General features: G+C 51.0%; 1 protein-coding gene across 1 annotated transcript in view; it reads right to left on the reverse strand.

Moving 5' to 3' along the window:
• Positions 1–14,161, reverse strand: part of pigg (phosphatidylinositol glycan anchor biosynthesis class G (EMM blood group)) — a 50,594-nt gene that overhangs the window by 12,561 nt on the left and 23,872 nt on the right. The window contains exons 9-10 of the mRNA XM_084469728.1: positions 7,449–7,903; positions 5,895–6,086 (exon numbers count right to left, since the gene is read on the reverse strand). Coding sequence (XP_084325854.1) covers positions 5,895–6,086; positions 7,449–7,903 — 647 coding nt within the window. The remainder of the gene's footprint in view (positions 1–5,894; positions 6,087–7,448; positions 7,904–14,161) is intronic.

The raw sequence follows: 14,161 nt of genomic DNA on the forward strand, positions 1-14,161 counted from the left end.
GTTTTTAATCAACGAGAATACAATAGTAGTGCCTGATTAAACATTTAAAGAAACGCTCCAGTGGATAAGGAAAATGATTATACCCCTACAGTTTGTACATCACGTTCTGATAACGAGATCAACCACGCTTCTGCATAATATCAAGTTATGTCATCTGTTGTTGTATTAATTATAGCCCATACCCCTTAGAGGCAGAACGTTTGCCAGTCTACAGTATATTACGTTTAATGAGACACCAATCATGGACACAATACTTTTGATTGAAACACAATCCTCCAATCAGGAAGGGGTCTAGAACCATCGATGGAATGCAGGAGACGTCTTTGCGCCAAACATCGCTTTAATCCCCACTGGCCGATCCCCCCCATCCCTACCCATCCCCCCGGGGTCTTCAATCATACTGAAAGCCAACTTTAAAGCGGTTAGCCACATCACAGCGGCCCGCTAAGACCCTTTACTGGGGTAAAAGAAAAAGCCTTAAGTACTCTCTTGACCAAAAGAAATGGATCCTCATTCAGGCAGCCCAGGGCCGGGCAAGGCTCCAAAAGAAGTATTTGCATTTCTAAGGCTTATGCCTCCGGAATCCATTTCAAAAGCCATCAATAATTAATAGGTAACAAAAGTCTCAAATTAAACCTTTAAAAGAAAAACTGCAGGCAATTACAACGGCAATTAAATTCATCCGTAACACACGCAGCATCGTGGCTTCAGTGACCGAAACAAGACAGTGACTGTCCCCGCCTCGTGGCTCGCGGCCGGCAATCCAACGGCGCCCGCCCCGACCGAGGGGGGGGGGGGGGGGGTCAAAAACCGAGCCGCCGGGAGAACTTGACGCTGCAGTCGACACCCAGACACACAAAGTGAAACAGATGGCTCTAAGTGCGGCGCAGGAGATGAAGGCTCCTATTTGTTTTTTTTTCTCCGCGACGCTCCAGTACAGGTACAAACAAACAAACACAACAAAAGCGACGGCCGCGGGAGAGTGGCGGAGATTACTGAGGAAGCCGCTGCCTGAGGAGATAAACCATCCCTCCATTATGGGCCGCCTGCAGAGCGACGCGCTAATAAGCATAATGTCGGCGCGCCAACCGTTGTGTCTTCCATATTAAACATGCCCCCGCCGCCGCCGCCGCCGCCGCCGCCATCATGTTTTATTCCTCAACCCTTTCCCCGGTGGTAACAGTTTAGTGATGATCGTTCTGTCGGTTTTGTAGTCTGGGCTTGCTTTGTACGGCAGATGAGATATGGTATTGATATTGCAAAAATAAATGCATTTGCATTCAGGAGCCGATAAGCTCGGCGTGTCAGTCGTCACCTCAAACTGTCTGGAACGCGCTGCGCAAGGATTACACCGATAAGAAACTCCATCTCCCATCGACCGCCGGGAAAGGCGCTCAATTGCTCCAAGTTCCACACGAATGATAAACGGGCCGCGTTCCTAGAGCGCTTTTCTAACCAGCGGTCACTCAAAGCGCTTCGCACTATTGCCCAACATTCACCCGTTCGTGCGCGCGTTCACCGGACGCCGGCGGTGGCGACCGCTACAAGGCGTGGGGCCGGCGCGTCGGGAGGGGTCAGGGCGAGGCGTCTCGCTAGGAGGAGCCGGGGGGGAGATCGAAACCGGCCCAACCTTCTGGTCACCTGGCCCAACCTGCGCTACCTCCTGAGCCACGCGCCGCACCGCCACCGCCGCCCCCCCCCCCCCCCCCCGACCACCGCAACGATGAACACGACCACAACGTGAAGGCAGCGTGGGACTCTGCCTCTTCACGGGGTCCTGCGTTGGCGTCGGCGGGGCTCTGCGCTCCCTCTGCTTTGTGAGCGCAGCGGCGGCTGAATTATTCAGCGTTTATACGTTGCCCCGTGTTCCGTCGGCGGCGGCGGCGGCGGCGGAAAATGACAGCCTGTCAACCCGGTGGAACCGATTGCTGGATTCCACCAAGATGTTACCTTGGAAACAAGCATCTGGTACTCTACCCTGAATGACTAAGCGAAAGCAGGTGGAGACCGTACATCTCTTCTCCCCCCCCCCACCCCCGCCCTCGAACACGGGGGTGGGGGGAGCATCACCCGGGTCTGTCGCCCGTCAGCGGGGAGACGTTATCGATCGGTGGGGGGGGGGGGGAACCGACTGGAGGAGAGGCCCACAGCCGAGCCTGTTACCGTGGCAATGTCTCCGACCGACCAAATGCCACTGGTGGTCTCCGGAGACCCCCCCATCACAATGGAACCCAGACAAAAGGCGTCCGTCTAATTATGTAACGCGCTGAGCCCCCCCCCCCTGCCCGCCCCCGCCCCCCCGTCCGTCACTGGAGCCGGGCTGCGCCTTCTTGGCAGGATTGTCGTCTCTGGGAGCTCAGCTGTGCTGCGCCTCCTCCTCCTCTCCCTTCCCCCCTCACCCCCCCCCACCTCCTCCTCCCACCCTCCCCCCCCCCTCCTGACAAAACAAGAGTATCATCTCAGATAGCTGCTGCGTGATTACGGGGGCACGGAGAATAAATCAAAAAAGGCTAATAATTAAAAAAAAAAAAAAAAAAAAACGGCGCCTGGTGTGAACGCTGCTCATTACAGCCGCTGCGCGACAATGGCGAAGCTGTCGTCTCCCTGTTAACACGCGGGCGTGTGACGGCGCAGCGTTTCTTTATTTAACAAAGCCCACCAGAGGCTGGACCTGGGAGGAGGGCCCTGGGCTTAGGAAGGACTGTGGGTAACATAGCATGTTGACGGCACACGGTTCAGCAAAACGTTTGTGTGTGTGTGGGTGTGGTGTGTGGAGAACAGACTGCGTTTATGCAGCGCTTTTCTAACCAGCGGCCACTCAAAGCGCTTTACAATATTGCCTCACAGTCCCCCGCCGATGGCGGCGGCGGCGGCGGCGGCGGCGTTAGCCACGCGAGGCGACAGCCGGCTCGTCGGGAGCAGCCAGGGTGAGGGCGTCTCGTTCGGGGACACCCCGACACGCAGCCAGCGCGCTCTGCCTCCTGAGCCACATGCCGCCGCCACCCCCCTGTGTGCGTGTGCGTGTGCGTGTGTGTGTGTGTGTGTGTGTGTGTGTGTGTGTGTGTGTGTGGGAGGGGGGTTCCGGCAGGTGCTTTGATAGGTAGTTGCCTTCCTTTTCATTTCCCCTCTGTGAGCGTAGACATCTCGAGGTTGGCAGTCCCACGAACCGCCTCTCTCCGCGTGGAGACGCAAGGAGAAAGCGGTCACGTTTGATGCGAGCGAGAGGCGGGATCTCAGGAAACGCGCCTGTCAGTTGGGGGGGGGGGGGGGGGGGGGGGGGGGATGAGAATGCCACCAGTTTGAAAACCTGCTGGTGACATTCAGTGAAAAATGTGACAGCACCAAAAACAGAAAACGGAGGCCACGCAAAATGTGTTGAGTGACTAATCTGATTGTGTAGCGAGCGGTACATCCAAAGCTTTGTTTCAGACGGAGACGGGGGAGAGAGCGAGGGAGGGCGAGGAGGAGGGAGACGACAGCCACAGCCGTCGACAGGATCCCGCGTGTGCTCTGGGCACACCGTTCCACGTCGCGTCGAGCTGATCTCGCAGAGTGATGCGGGATAAATTCATAGTGCCCACCTCTTTGTCACGGCCACCCGATGTGAAAACGTTGACGCGCGTTCCCGCCAACAGCAGACCGATTCTCACCCTCTCTCGGCGGCCCTGTAACACCTGCCTTCCGCAACACATGCCGACCATGGTCAGGGCTGTTATTCCTGAGGACTGATTATGAGCAGCAGTGCCTCCAGGGCCTGTTTTAACTGATGTGAATCCACCAGACCAAAGGGAGGAGTTCAGCCCCATCTTCTCCCGTTGTAGGGGCCTCGTTAATTCAACTGAGAGCATCGTGCCGCCGTACATTAGGGAGTTATGTTCCCCAGACTACAATAGTCTGGGGGAAAACCAGTCCAGAACAACCTGGTTCATCCTCTGGGCTGCAGGAACAGTATGACCAGAGAACCAGACAGAACCACACAGAGCCAGAGAGAACCAGAGAGAACCACACAGGACCAGAGAGACCAGAGAGAACCAGACAGGACCAGAGAGAACCACACAGGACCAGAGAGAACCACACAGGACCAGAGAGAACCAGAGAGAACCACACAGAGCCAGAGAGAACCAGAGAGAACCACACAGGACCAGAGAGACCAGAGAGACCAGAGAGAACCAGAGAGAACCAGACAGGACCAGAGAGATCCAGACAGGACCAGAGAGAACAGAGAGAACCAGAGAGAACCAGACAGGACCAGAGAGATCCAGACAGGACCAGAGAGACCAGAGAGAACCAGAGAGACTAGAGAGACCAGACAGGACGAGAGAGACCAGGGAGACCCAGAGAGAACCAGAGAGAACCAGAGATGTCTGCAGACCACCAGTACGGGCTGCCCTCCCCACAGCCGACAGGTGTTCCCTGCAGACCTCCGTCTTCCGGCTGCGACGCAGACCCCTCCACTGAGGACCTCTCCGCTGGTCCTCGGTCCCCGTCACCAGAGAGACTGATGACCAACAAGCTCACACGCTCACACACACACACACACACGTTACATACACGTGTCCACACAGAAACCAATCAAATCATCCCGACGGAACGCCAGATTATCCCCTCGTCCAGCTCACAGAGGTCCATAATATGCTGTGCTGTGGTGATACGAGGATGAACGGATGAACGTCCGAATGGATAATTCATGTAGTGGACAGAAGCGAGGTCATGAGAACAGGCGATCAGGGTCAACTCCCCCCCCCACACCCCCTTTCTTATTATACAGCCGTGGTAAAGACTGTGAATCACTTCCTTGAAGAGAAAACAGACATTGACATGCTCTCTATGTGGCTCCTGAGGGGTGTGTGTGTGTGTGTGTGTGTGTGTGTGTGTGTGTGTGTGTGTGTGTGTGTGTGTGTGTGTGTGTGTGTGTGCGCGCGTGTGCGAGCGCGTGCGTGGTTAAGTGCACCCGTGTGCGTGTGCGTGCGCGTGCATAGGTACGGCTGACGGGTTGATAGGTGATAGGTGGTGTGTTTTAATGAGGGCGGGCCGGGCAGCGGGGGCGGGGGGGGGGGGGGGGGGGGCGGGGTTTGGGGGTCAGGACAGGACAAGCCCGCTGGCGGATGATGAGGAGGCGAGGGGTCAGGGGAAAAAAAAAAAAAAAAGGAGCGAGCAACACAAAGAGCGCGCCGGCTCCGCAAAAACTCATTATTTCTGGACGGCGGTCGGAAAAAGCCAGCTGCAGCGCCTCTCCACCGGCCCCCGACCACAGGCTGCGGCGGGGATGGATAAAATAACACCTGATTGCAAAACGCAGCGCACAGTGAAGTGATCACATGGGGAATGGAGCCACTTCAGGCCCAAACGCGGTATAGCCGGCGGGCTGATGGCGTGCGTGTTCCTCCAGGACTCCAGGCCCGTCTTAATGCCTGCCTTATGGCCGACTATCAAAAGGCTCCCACGCCTCGTTAACTTTCATTGCACACACACACACACACACACACACATCGCCCAGAAACAAGGCATTGCTTCGCACTGTTTATGAGTCCAACTCTCAGAGTGCAGGTTGTTACGCCACTACACTGAATATATGCAAAGCCATGTACTGGGGGATTGTTATTGAGGGCTATATACAGGCATGTGCGTATAGAGGTGTAGAGGTAGAGGTATAGAGGTGTAGAGGTATAGAGGTATAGAGGTATAGAGGTGTAGAGGTGTAGAGGTGTAGAGGTGTAGAGCTGTGGAGGTGGAGGTGGAGGTAGGGGTAGAGGTAGAGGTAGAGGTAGAGGTAGAGGTGGAGGTAGAGGTGGAGGTAGGGGTAGAGGTAGAGGTAGAGGTAGAGGTAGAGGTGGAGGTATGGCGTTGGCGTGGCGCTGTCTCGCCCGACGCCGGACGTGCCCCCCCCAACTTACTTGGAAACACTCTGGCCGCCGTGTTGCCACGGGAACCAGACGTTGCCGACCGCGGCCCGGTAGCTGTAGACCCCCAGGAGCCCGAGGGCCAGGGCTATCTTGGAGACCCAGGAGCAGCGGCGCTGAATCAGAAAGTAGATGAGGACCAGGGAGAGGGCGGCCAGCAGAGACAGCGCGGCCCGGTGCTCAGAGCTGCACACAAAGCATCAATATTTCAGGGTCAAGCGGAGCAATGTCTTACATGTTGCATGTGTGTGTGTGTGTGTGTGTGTGTGTGTGTGTGTGTGTGTGTGTGTGTGTGTGACACACTGTGTGTGTTTTTGTGTGTCTCTGTGTGTGCGTGCGTGCGTGCATGCATGCGTGCGTGCGTGCGTGTGTGTGCGTGTGTGTGGAATTGGTCTTTGTTGCTGTGGATAACATTGTGAATTATTTAAGGTGTTATGAATGACATACAATCAATCACATGAAATGAAGGAGGGCCAGAAACACCTACGAACAAACTGTACCATCATCAGATCTCTGTCAAGTCTGTACTTAAACTAAAGTAAACTCTCTATTGGAGCGCAAATGAAAGGGGGGAAAGTTAGCCAAGGTCAAACAATGTCAGCCGTACCCTGCGGCAAAAGTACAACAAAGACCCACCGAGACGAAGAACTTAACTCGCTTGAAGAACTTAAAAGTTCTCCAAGCGAGTCAAATCCTTAACCGAGTCGGCGTGTACACGGTTTGAGAATGACACCACGTCGAAGGCAGAACGACTGAGCCGCTATCAGACAGGCAGGTGTCTTAGTGTTTGGGCTGTTTGCTTTGATCCCCCGCACTCTTCCGGTCCTGCAGGGAGCTCTGAGAGACGGAAGGGAGGGACGATACCTCGACCGTGGGAGGTGAGCGACGGGCAGGGAGCTGTGAAGTGGTAAGGGGCGGTGCGGGAGGACCGAGAGGTGGGTTGTCTACATTCTATCCCCCCCCCCGTGACACACATGTTAAAGAATAGGAAATCTCCCCGCATGCTGACGGAATACTAATGGGGTCGGAGCACTCTCTGCCTTGCCGGTGTCACGGGACGGTCTGACTGTCTGCGGGTTAATCGCTAATAATAGGGGCTATAGATGGTCTGTAGGGCCTGTGGGCTAATCGCTAATAATAGGGGCTAGATGGTCCGTAGGGTCTTTGGGCTGATCCGTGATCAGCTCAGGGATTCCCCTTTACAAATGAGCGCTGCTCCCTGGTTTCATTCTCTGGTGAAGAAACGGCTGAGAGGACTACTCTCTGATCCACTGACGAAGACTCTAAAGCGTCCATCTGTGTGGCTAGGCCAACACGAAAGGACACAAGCTGTTGTGAAAACGAAAGAATGACAATCGTCAGAAATGAGTCCAGGAATCTACTTTTAGAGCTGCAACCAAAAACACATTCCAGAACGACGAAGCACGCGGTTGCAGGTGTGCCGCCCTGGCCTTCTACTGCCAACGTGACGTGCGACAACGGGGTGCCCAAGCGTCCCCCACCGGAGGGCTGCACTCGGACCGCGCACGGCCTGCGAGGAGGACGCACCTGTTGAGCCAGTGGCCCATGTCGGGGAGGTGGGCCCACTGCACCCCCGTCTGGTTCAGGGTGCGCAGCAGCCGGCAGCAGGCCAGGGTGAGCGGGGGGGTGGCGAGGGCTAGCCACTTCTCCCGGGACCGGGGGTCCCCGCCGGGCTGCGAGGGGTCGGACGGGCGCCGGCCCTTTGGCGACAGAAAGAACCGCCCCTCCTCCTCCTCCTCCTCCTCCTCCTCGTGGTCCCGGTTCTCCCCGATGGCGCCGGGGCGTCGCTGCTCCCTGAAGTACTTGCGGCAGACGTCTTGGAAGACGGCGAGGCAGAGCGTGTTGAGCAGGAAGTACCAGGTCTGGTGCTCCTCCTCCACGAAGCTGCTGGCCGCCAGGCTCAGCGTGTGGCCCACCGTGCCCGCCAGCAGCAGGACGTCCAGCTCCGACAGGGACCATCCGCCGCCGCCGCTGCCCCCGCTCTGGGAGAAAGGGTAGAGGCGAGGGTCATTTCAATTAGGGTCCGAGCCTCCGCTGTACATACTGCAAATTAAGCCATCGCTTGCTTTGTTGTCTTCTTAAAAGGGTAACTACACAATGCACTTCATTTATAAGTCTGCTGCCATCCAAAGGTTTCAAAAGGCCTTGCTTGTGTGTTTTGTACACGGCCCAAACGAAGCCCTTTCTGCTTTGTTGTAGTTTTAAAGGGTAACTATACCGGACATATCATTTGTGAGTTTGCTGCCATCTAAAGGTTAAAGCACATCTAAATGTTAAAAAGAAAGACAAGGGTGACCTTAATTTTCAGTCGCGTAAGCACGGAAAAAGAAAATGTCGAGTAGCGAGACCAGAAAAAGTTACGTCTCAACTTCACTTCACACATCACTTCCAATGAAGTAGTTCTTATTGTTGTAGTGACAACTAGCGCCCCAGCAGTCTGCACATGTTTGTTGGCCTGTAGCCACAGACAGGGTACTGTGTGGGATTCAGCCCCAGTGGGCCAGCAGCCTTGTGACCTTGAGCCTTGTGTGCTGCTGGGCCTGGTCTGACTCGTGCACAATCTCGAGGTTGGCTATGTGATGAGGTGGGTTATGTGATGAGGTGGGTTATGATGGTGATGGAAAGGGAAATCCTATTCAAGTGATCAAATCCCTCAGATGACTTTTCTGAGGAGTAAGAATGGTGGTCAGTCTCTGAATCAATGTAAATGAGATCCAGAGATCATGACACTACATGTAATGCATTTCACAGTGCAGGTAGGCCAATCATGGAGGAGCGTGAGGGGGAGGAGCTTATCATTGAAATCAGCTGTTGTCATGTGTTGTGATAATCTTGAGGATTGTAATAATATCTCAATATCAGTGCTCACACTATGTCAAAATATTCAATATATTAAAATGTGAATTAATACTATTAACGAGGAACAAATCAACTCAAACCAGGATTTTGTAATCAAGGAGTCTTGCCAAAATCAGCTTCTGGTATTTACTTTGAAAAAATTGATTTGAGCGTAGCTGTGAGTTTGGAACCAGAGATGAAATAAGCGGTGAGATGAAAATATCAGAGTTTAGCACAACTCCAATCCGTCTCCACACCAAACAGGAGACTTCATTGCATTTCACTTAGACCTCAATTAGACTTGACCTTTAAAACCCGCCACTGCCGTGGGTTAGAATTGCACTCTGGGAAAATTAAGCTAAACTTAAAACTGCTTGGGTGACTCATACTTACACCAACACAGATAACGGCAGCTCATTGTGTTCATTATTACTGATTCATTTCTGTTCCGTTAAAGTATTTCATGCAGTATTCAATATAATAATTATGAGGTTGTTTAAGTCATCATTTAACAAATGTAGATTGAATGTAGATTGATTCTTAAAGCACTTAAGGAAATGGTACAAAATGAAAAATCCATTTGGGCACTGTGTGCAAAGGCATTCCCCATCTGCGTTCTAATTTACCATAGCAGTGCCACATTGTAGGAGTCATACCATCAATATTATGTCATTTATGTTCTGCTTTGTGACAGACACACATTGCAGATATTATACCAAAACAATGACCTTGTGTCATTCAATGGTTCGGATTATACTATAATTTCATTGTTTCCCAAATTGGTATGAAGTAATGTATAACGTAATAATGATATATATATATATATATATATAATATAAATAATAATTGATAGAATGTATACATTTTTCGGCCTGTCCGATACGATGTTAAGAAAGCTATGCTGCTACATGCCTAGCAAGAGAAAAACACTGCCACACCTTTTGCCTCAACACATTTCCGGATATTTATATTTATTGACGATTTCACGCGTCCAATTCAGCTTGGTTCATTGAACGGGAACACCAGAAAAAACATTGCTTCTAGGTTGAATACATTTACCATATATTATCATTATCTAGGAAGTATTTGATAGCTTCTCCGGTGTCACTCTAAAACACTCTCTCTCTCGCACGTCCTCTGTTGCCCATTTAAAAAAAAATGTGGGTTCTCATCTCAGGGTTAAACCAGACAGCAGAGACACAAGGTCTGTTTATGCATGCGCACACATACACACCCACACACCCTATTACTGACAAAAAAAATGGATGTCTTGCAAGCTGTTAGTATTTATTTATTTATTTTGTAACCATATTTCAGCTAAAACATGTCATGGCCCAGAGGAGGCTTGCCGTGCCCCCCCCCCCCCTCTCCTCCCCCTCCTGTGGCTGAACCAGGAGCGCTGCCCATCATGCTGTCGCCTCACACGGCGACCCTCGCATCTCAAGGCTCCGGGTCCCTGAACGACAACACCTTGAAAGTGGAATGGCACTTCCTGCGTGTCGGCTCATCTCCCTGTCATATTATACGCCGCTCCAGCGCCGCATGCAGATCGCCCCCCCCCCCCCCCGACACAAACACGCAGGGGGTCCCACTTATTTACATGGAGACCCTGGCACCGAAACGCTCCCCTAAAACGATGTGTTGTTCTTCAGTGGCGTTTTGTGTTTGTTTGTTGAACCGGGGGCAGACGGGGACAAGGTACGCACACGATTTTTTTGCATTTCACGTGACATCCCTCCCACGCTGGCCCCCGTCGTAACACCCGGTATTACTTACTGAGATACGCCGCATTTAAGAAGCGGCAAACAACTCGGAATGATGTTTCATGTTGTCTCAAAGCACGGCAATGAGATTCCCACCTCTTCCAAAGCCCCGAAGGCGTTCAAATTGTTCTAACATCGTTAAACCGAGGAACAGAGAAAGTTCTTGAAAGACAAAGTTCAGTGTTGTGCTGCATTTTACTGCGAGTTGATTTTCCTGTTTCTCCGCCACCGCTTCAGTAGAGTCTCCTATATGAAGACCTTTAGTAGACGTCATGTCTTGTAGTCTCACCGTCGTGCTGAGTCCAACGTTGCGCCTGTGACAGCAGGACACTCCGCTGGGAGGACGGGGTGCCAAAATAGCGATGCCACAGCCATGGCTAGCTTCCAGAAGGACAAGCCTACGACTTTCTCTAGATTTTGTCTTGTGTGTGTGATTTTCTGTGTTGTGTTTTGAATAAATGTCCTCGTTGTTTGTTTGTTTGACGGCAGTGGCACCATCCAATCATTTCCTTCCGATACAGAGCACATTGTAGACAGTCTAAAAGGCGACCCGATGTCATGAAAAAGCATTTGGAAACTATTAAAGGTGAACGAAAAAAAAATTGCATGCAAACCGTTTCTACAACAGCTGTCATGTCAAAACCACTGGCGCTGGTGCAACGATTCCTCCGCTGGTACCCGGGTAGTGCATCGCTGCAAATCTGAAGGCTGCCGCATTCGTTCTATACGCTGCGACGTATCATTGTGTTTATTGTAGTTCTCCTTAATCAGTCGGAGCTGCTCCCGCGCTCCATCGCGGAGGGTCCGGTCGTGATGGGACGCCGTGCGTAATCAGACAGAACAGAGCTCTCAGTCTCCGCAGGGCGACCGTTGCGTAGAGGCTTTGTAATAACTGCGGTATATTATTGAGCATCTCACCGGGGCTGGAGTCTAACCAAGAGTGCTGAGGACAGATGACAGATCTGCTGCCTTACGGCCTTGCTGGAGGCCATCTCCTCGTTACTCGAGAGCCCGGCCTCAAGACAGCACGCCGTGCACCCCGACACCCCCCCCCACAGGTCCTGGAAATCACTGGCCCGCTACACACGCACGTACACACACACACACATACACACACTGACGCACGTATATACACACACTGACACCAACACCGCCGCATACACACTGAGACACACTGACACCGATGCACGCGCATACGCACTGAAACACACTGACAGACACTGAAACACACTGACACTGACACACGCACACTGACACACACATACACACTGACACCGACACAAACACACTGAAACACACTGACACTGCTACACGCACTGAAACACACCGACATGCCACACACACACACACACTGAAACACACCGGCCCCGACACACATGCATACACACTGAAACATACTGGCACCGACACACACACGCACACTGCCACCGACACACACATAAACACTGAAACATACTGACACCGACCCACACACACTGAAACACACCGGCACCAACACTGACACACACACACACACACACACACAAACACACACACACACACACTGACACACACAAACACACAAACTTTGTGGTGCATCTCTTTGATACCATCTTCTCATTTGTAATGCTCAAACTGATTTTTCTAAAATAACAGAATGCAGTGCCTCTAAAAACAATGTTGTGGAATAGCGACAATTGTGTAAAGATGTGACTTATAGAAAAAACCCTCGATGCCCAATGGGCAAAAAATAGCCTTTCATAGTTACACTTGTAATATGAGCCATCCAGGCTTAATGTAACACTTTATTTTGCAATATGATCATGTTCCCCCTGGAACAAGGAGAAAAAACACAAGGAAATACAAACCATATTTCATATTATGTCTTGTGAAGGGAGTGAACTTTGGAAAACCCCATTCACAACTCTTTCATCTTGTTGTGTTTTAGGACATGAATATGCTCACGCACCCACGCAAAAACACAAAAACACAAACGCACAAACACACAAACAGGCACGTCCCCAGGCCCCCCCCCCCCCCACGCCCCACATCTGCAGTGCGTCCTCCTTCATGGGAAGCTTCCGTTGTTCTGGAAACGTATTGCCAAGTTCACTTTTTACCCCAAAAACTGGAAATATGAATAGTAACAACAAGAACAAAGATCCTTCCTGAAATTTTTTTGATTTTAAAATCAATGAAAACTGTTTCATTGACTTGTTTTGATATTCACAGGTGGCTGGCCCTGATATTTCTGCCAAAAAGTGTTTTGATATATCATATGCTCACAGGAAAGGATAAGGGATAAATGTACTGCAAAGTTCATGTTTTATCCTCACCGCATGAACAACAAGATACACTGGACATGTTTCTGTTTGCTTGAGAGAGAACAACTGCACATAAGAAATCCCCCTTCAATCAACTACATGGTCTGGTGAGTCATAACAATTCCAAACTATATGGCACATTCCTCAATGTAATTACACAGAGCTGTAAAACTAATGCAAGAAAAATGCAACATAAAACAAATATATAAGTAATGAATACTGGCAAAGTGTACAGAAAGGACAGATGGCTGCTATCCTGCTTACTCAGCAGAACCAATACTCGACGAAACAGAGAGAGATGGAGAAAGATAGAAAGAGATGGAGACAGCGAGAGTCAGTGAGATAGACAGCGAGAGAGAGAGACAGCGAGAGAGAGAGACAGCGAGAGAGAGAGAGAGAGAGAGAGAGAGAGAGAGAGAGAGACAGCAAGAGCGAGAGAGAGAGAGAGACAGCAAGAGCGAGAGAGAGAGAGAGAGAGAGAGAGAGAGAGAGAGAGAGAGAGAGCTGGAGAGAGAGAGACAGAGATGGAGAGATGGAGACAGAGACAGAGATAGAGAGAGGAGACAGAGAGAGTGTCAGTGAGATAGACAGAGAGAGAGACAATGAGATAGACAGAGAGAGAGAGTCAGTGAGGTAGAGAGTCAGAGAGACATGGAGACAGAGAGAGATGGAGACAGACAGAGAGAGAGGGGGGGACAGAGACAGATTCAGCGAGACAGAGAAAGAGAGAGAGAGATGGAGACAGAGACAGAGATAGAGAGACAGAGACAAAGACAGATACAGAGAGAGGGAAATGGTGATGGAGACAGAGAGAGAGAGAGACCTTATTATTTTGATTTCACTCATGTCAACACATGGGCAACCTGATTACAAATAAGTAAATTGCTTTCTAAGTTACAATCACCTTGATATGGAATGTTTGAACAAATAAAGTAACATGCAAGATGCAGATCCTCCTCATCTTAAGACACAACTGATCCAACAACTTCTGATTTCATTCCACTGTTGCCAATAAAACTATGGATTAAAATGTGAAAAGTGATTCACCTTATTGATTTAAAAACATAAGGCAGGATCTAGCAATACAACGAGGTAATGAATGGGAGTACACCCCTGAGTACGGTAGTAGAGCAACATCATTATCACAGGTCCATTATGAGGGGGAGGAGGCTATGAACATTGATCAACAGATACTGCATCATCATTTTAAACAGATTGTCAATAGTGCAAGTAAGTGGAGTTACTTGCGTTTTACCCTCAGCAGAGTGCTACCGTTGGATGTGAACAGAATGCGTAACCAGAATAACAAAAATAACAAAGGCATCAGGGCTTGTGG

The sequence above is a fragment of the Micromesistius poutassou genome (assembly GCF_964030765.1).
Source record: "Micromesistius poutassou genome assembly, chromosome: 6".
Lineage (NCBI taxonomy): Eukaryota > Metazoa > Chordata > Actinopteri > Gadiformes > Gadidae > Micromesistius > Micromesistius poutassou.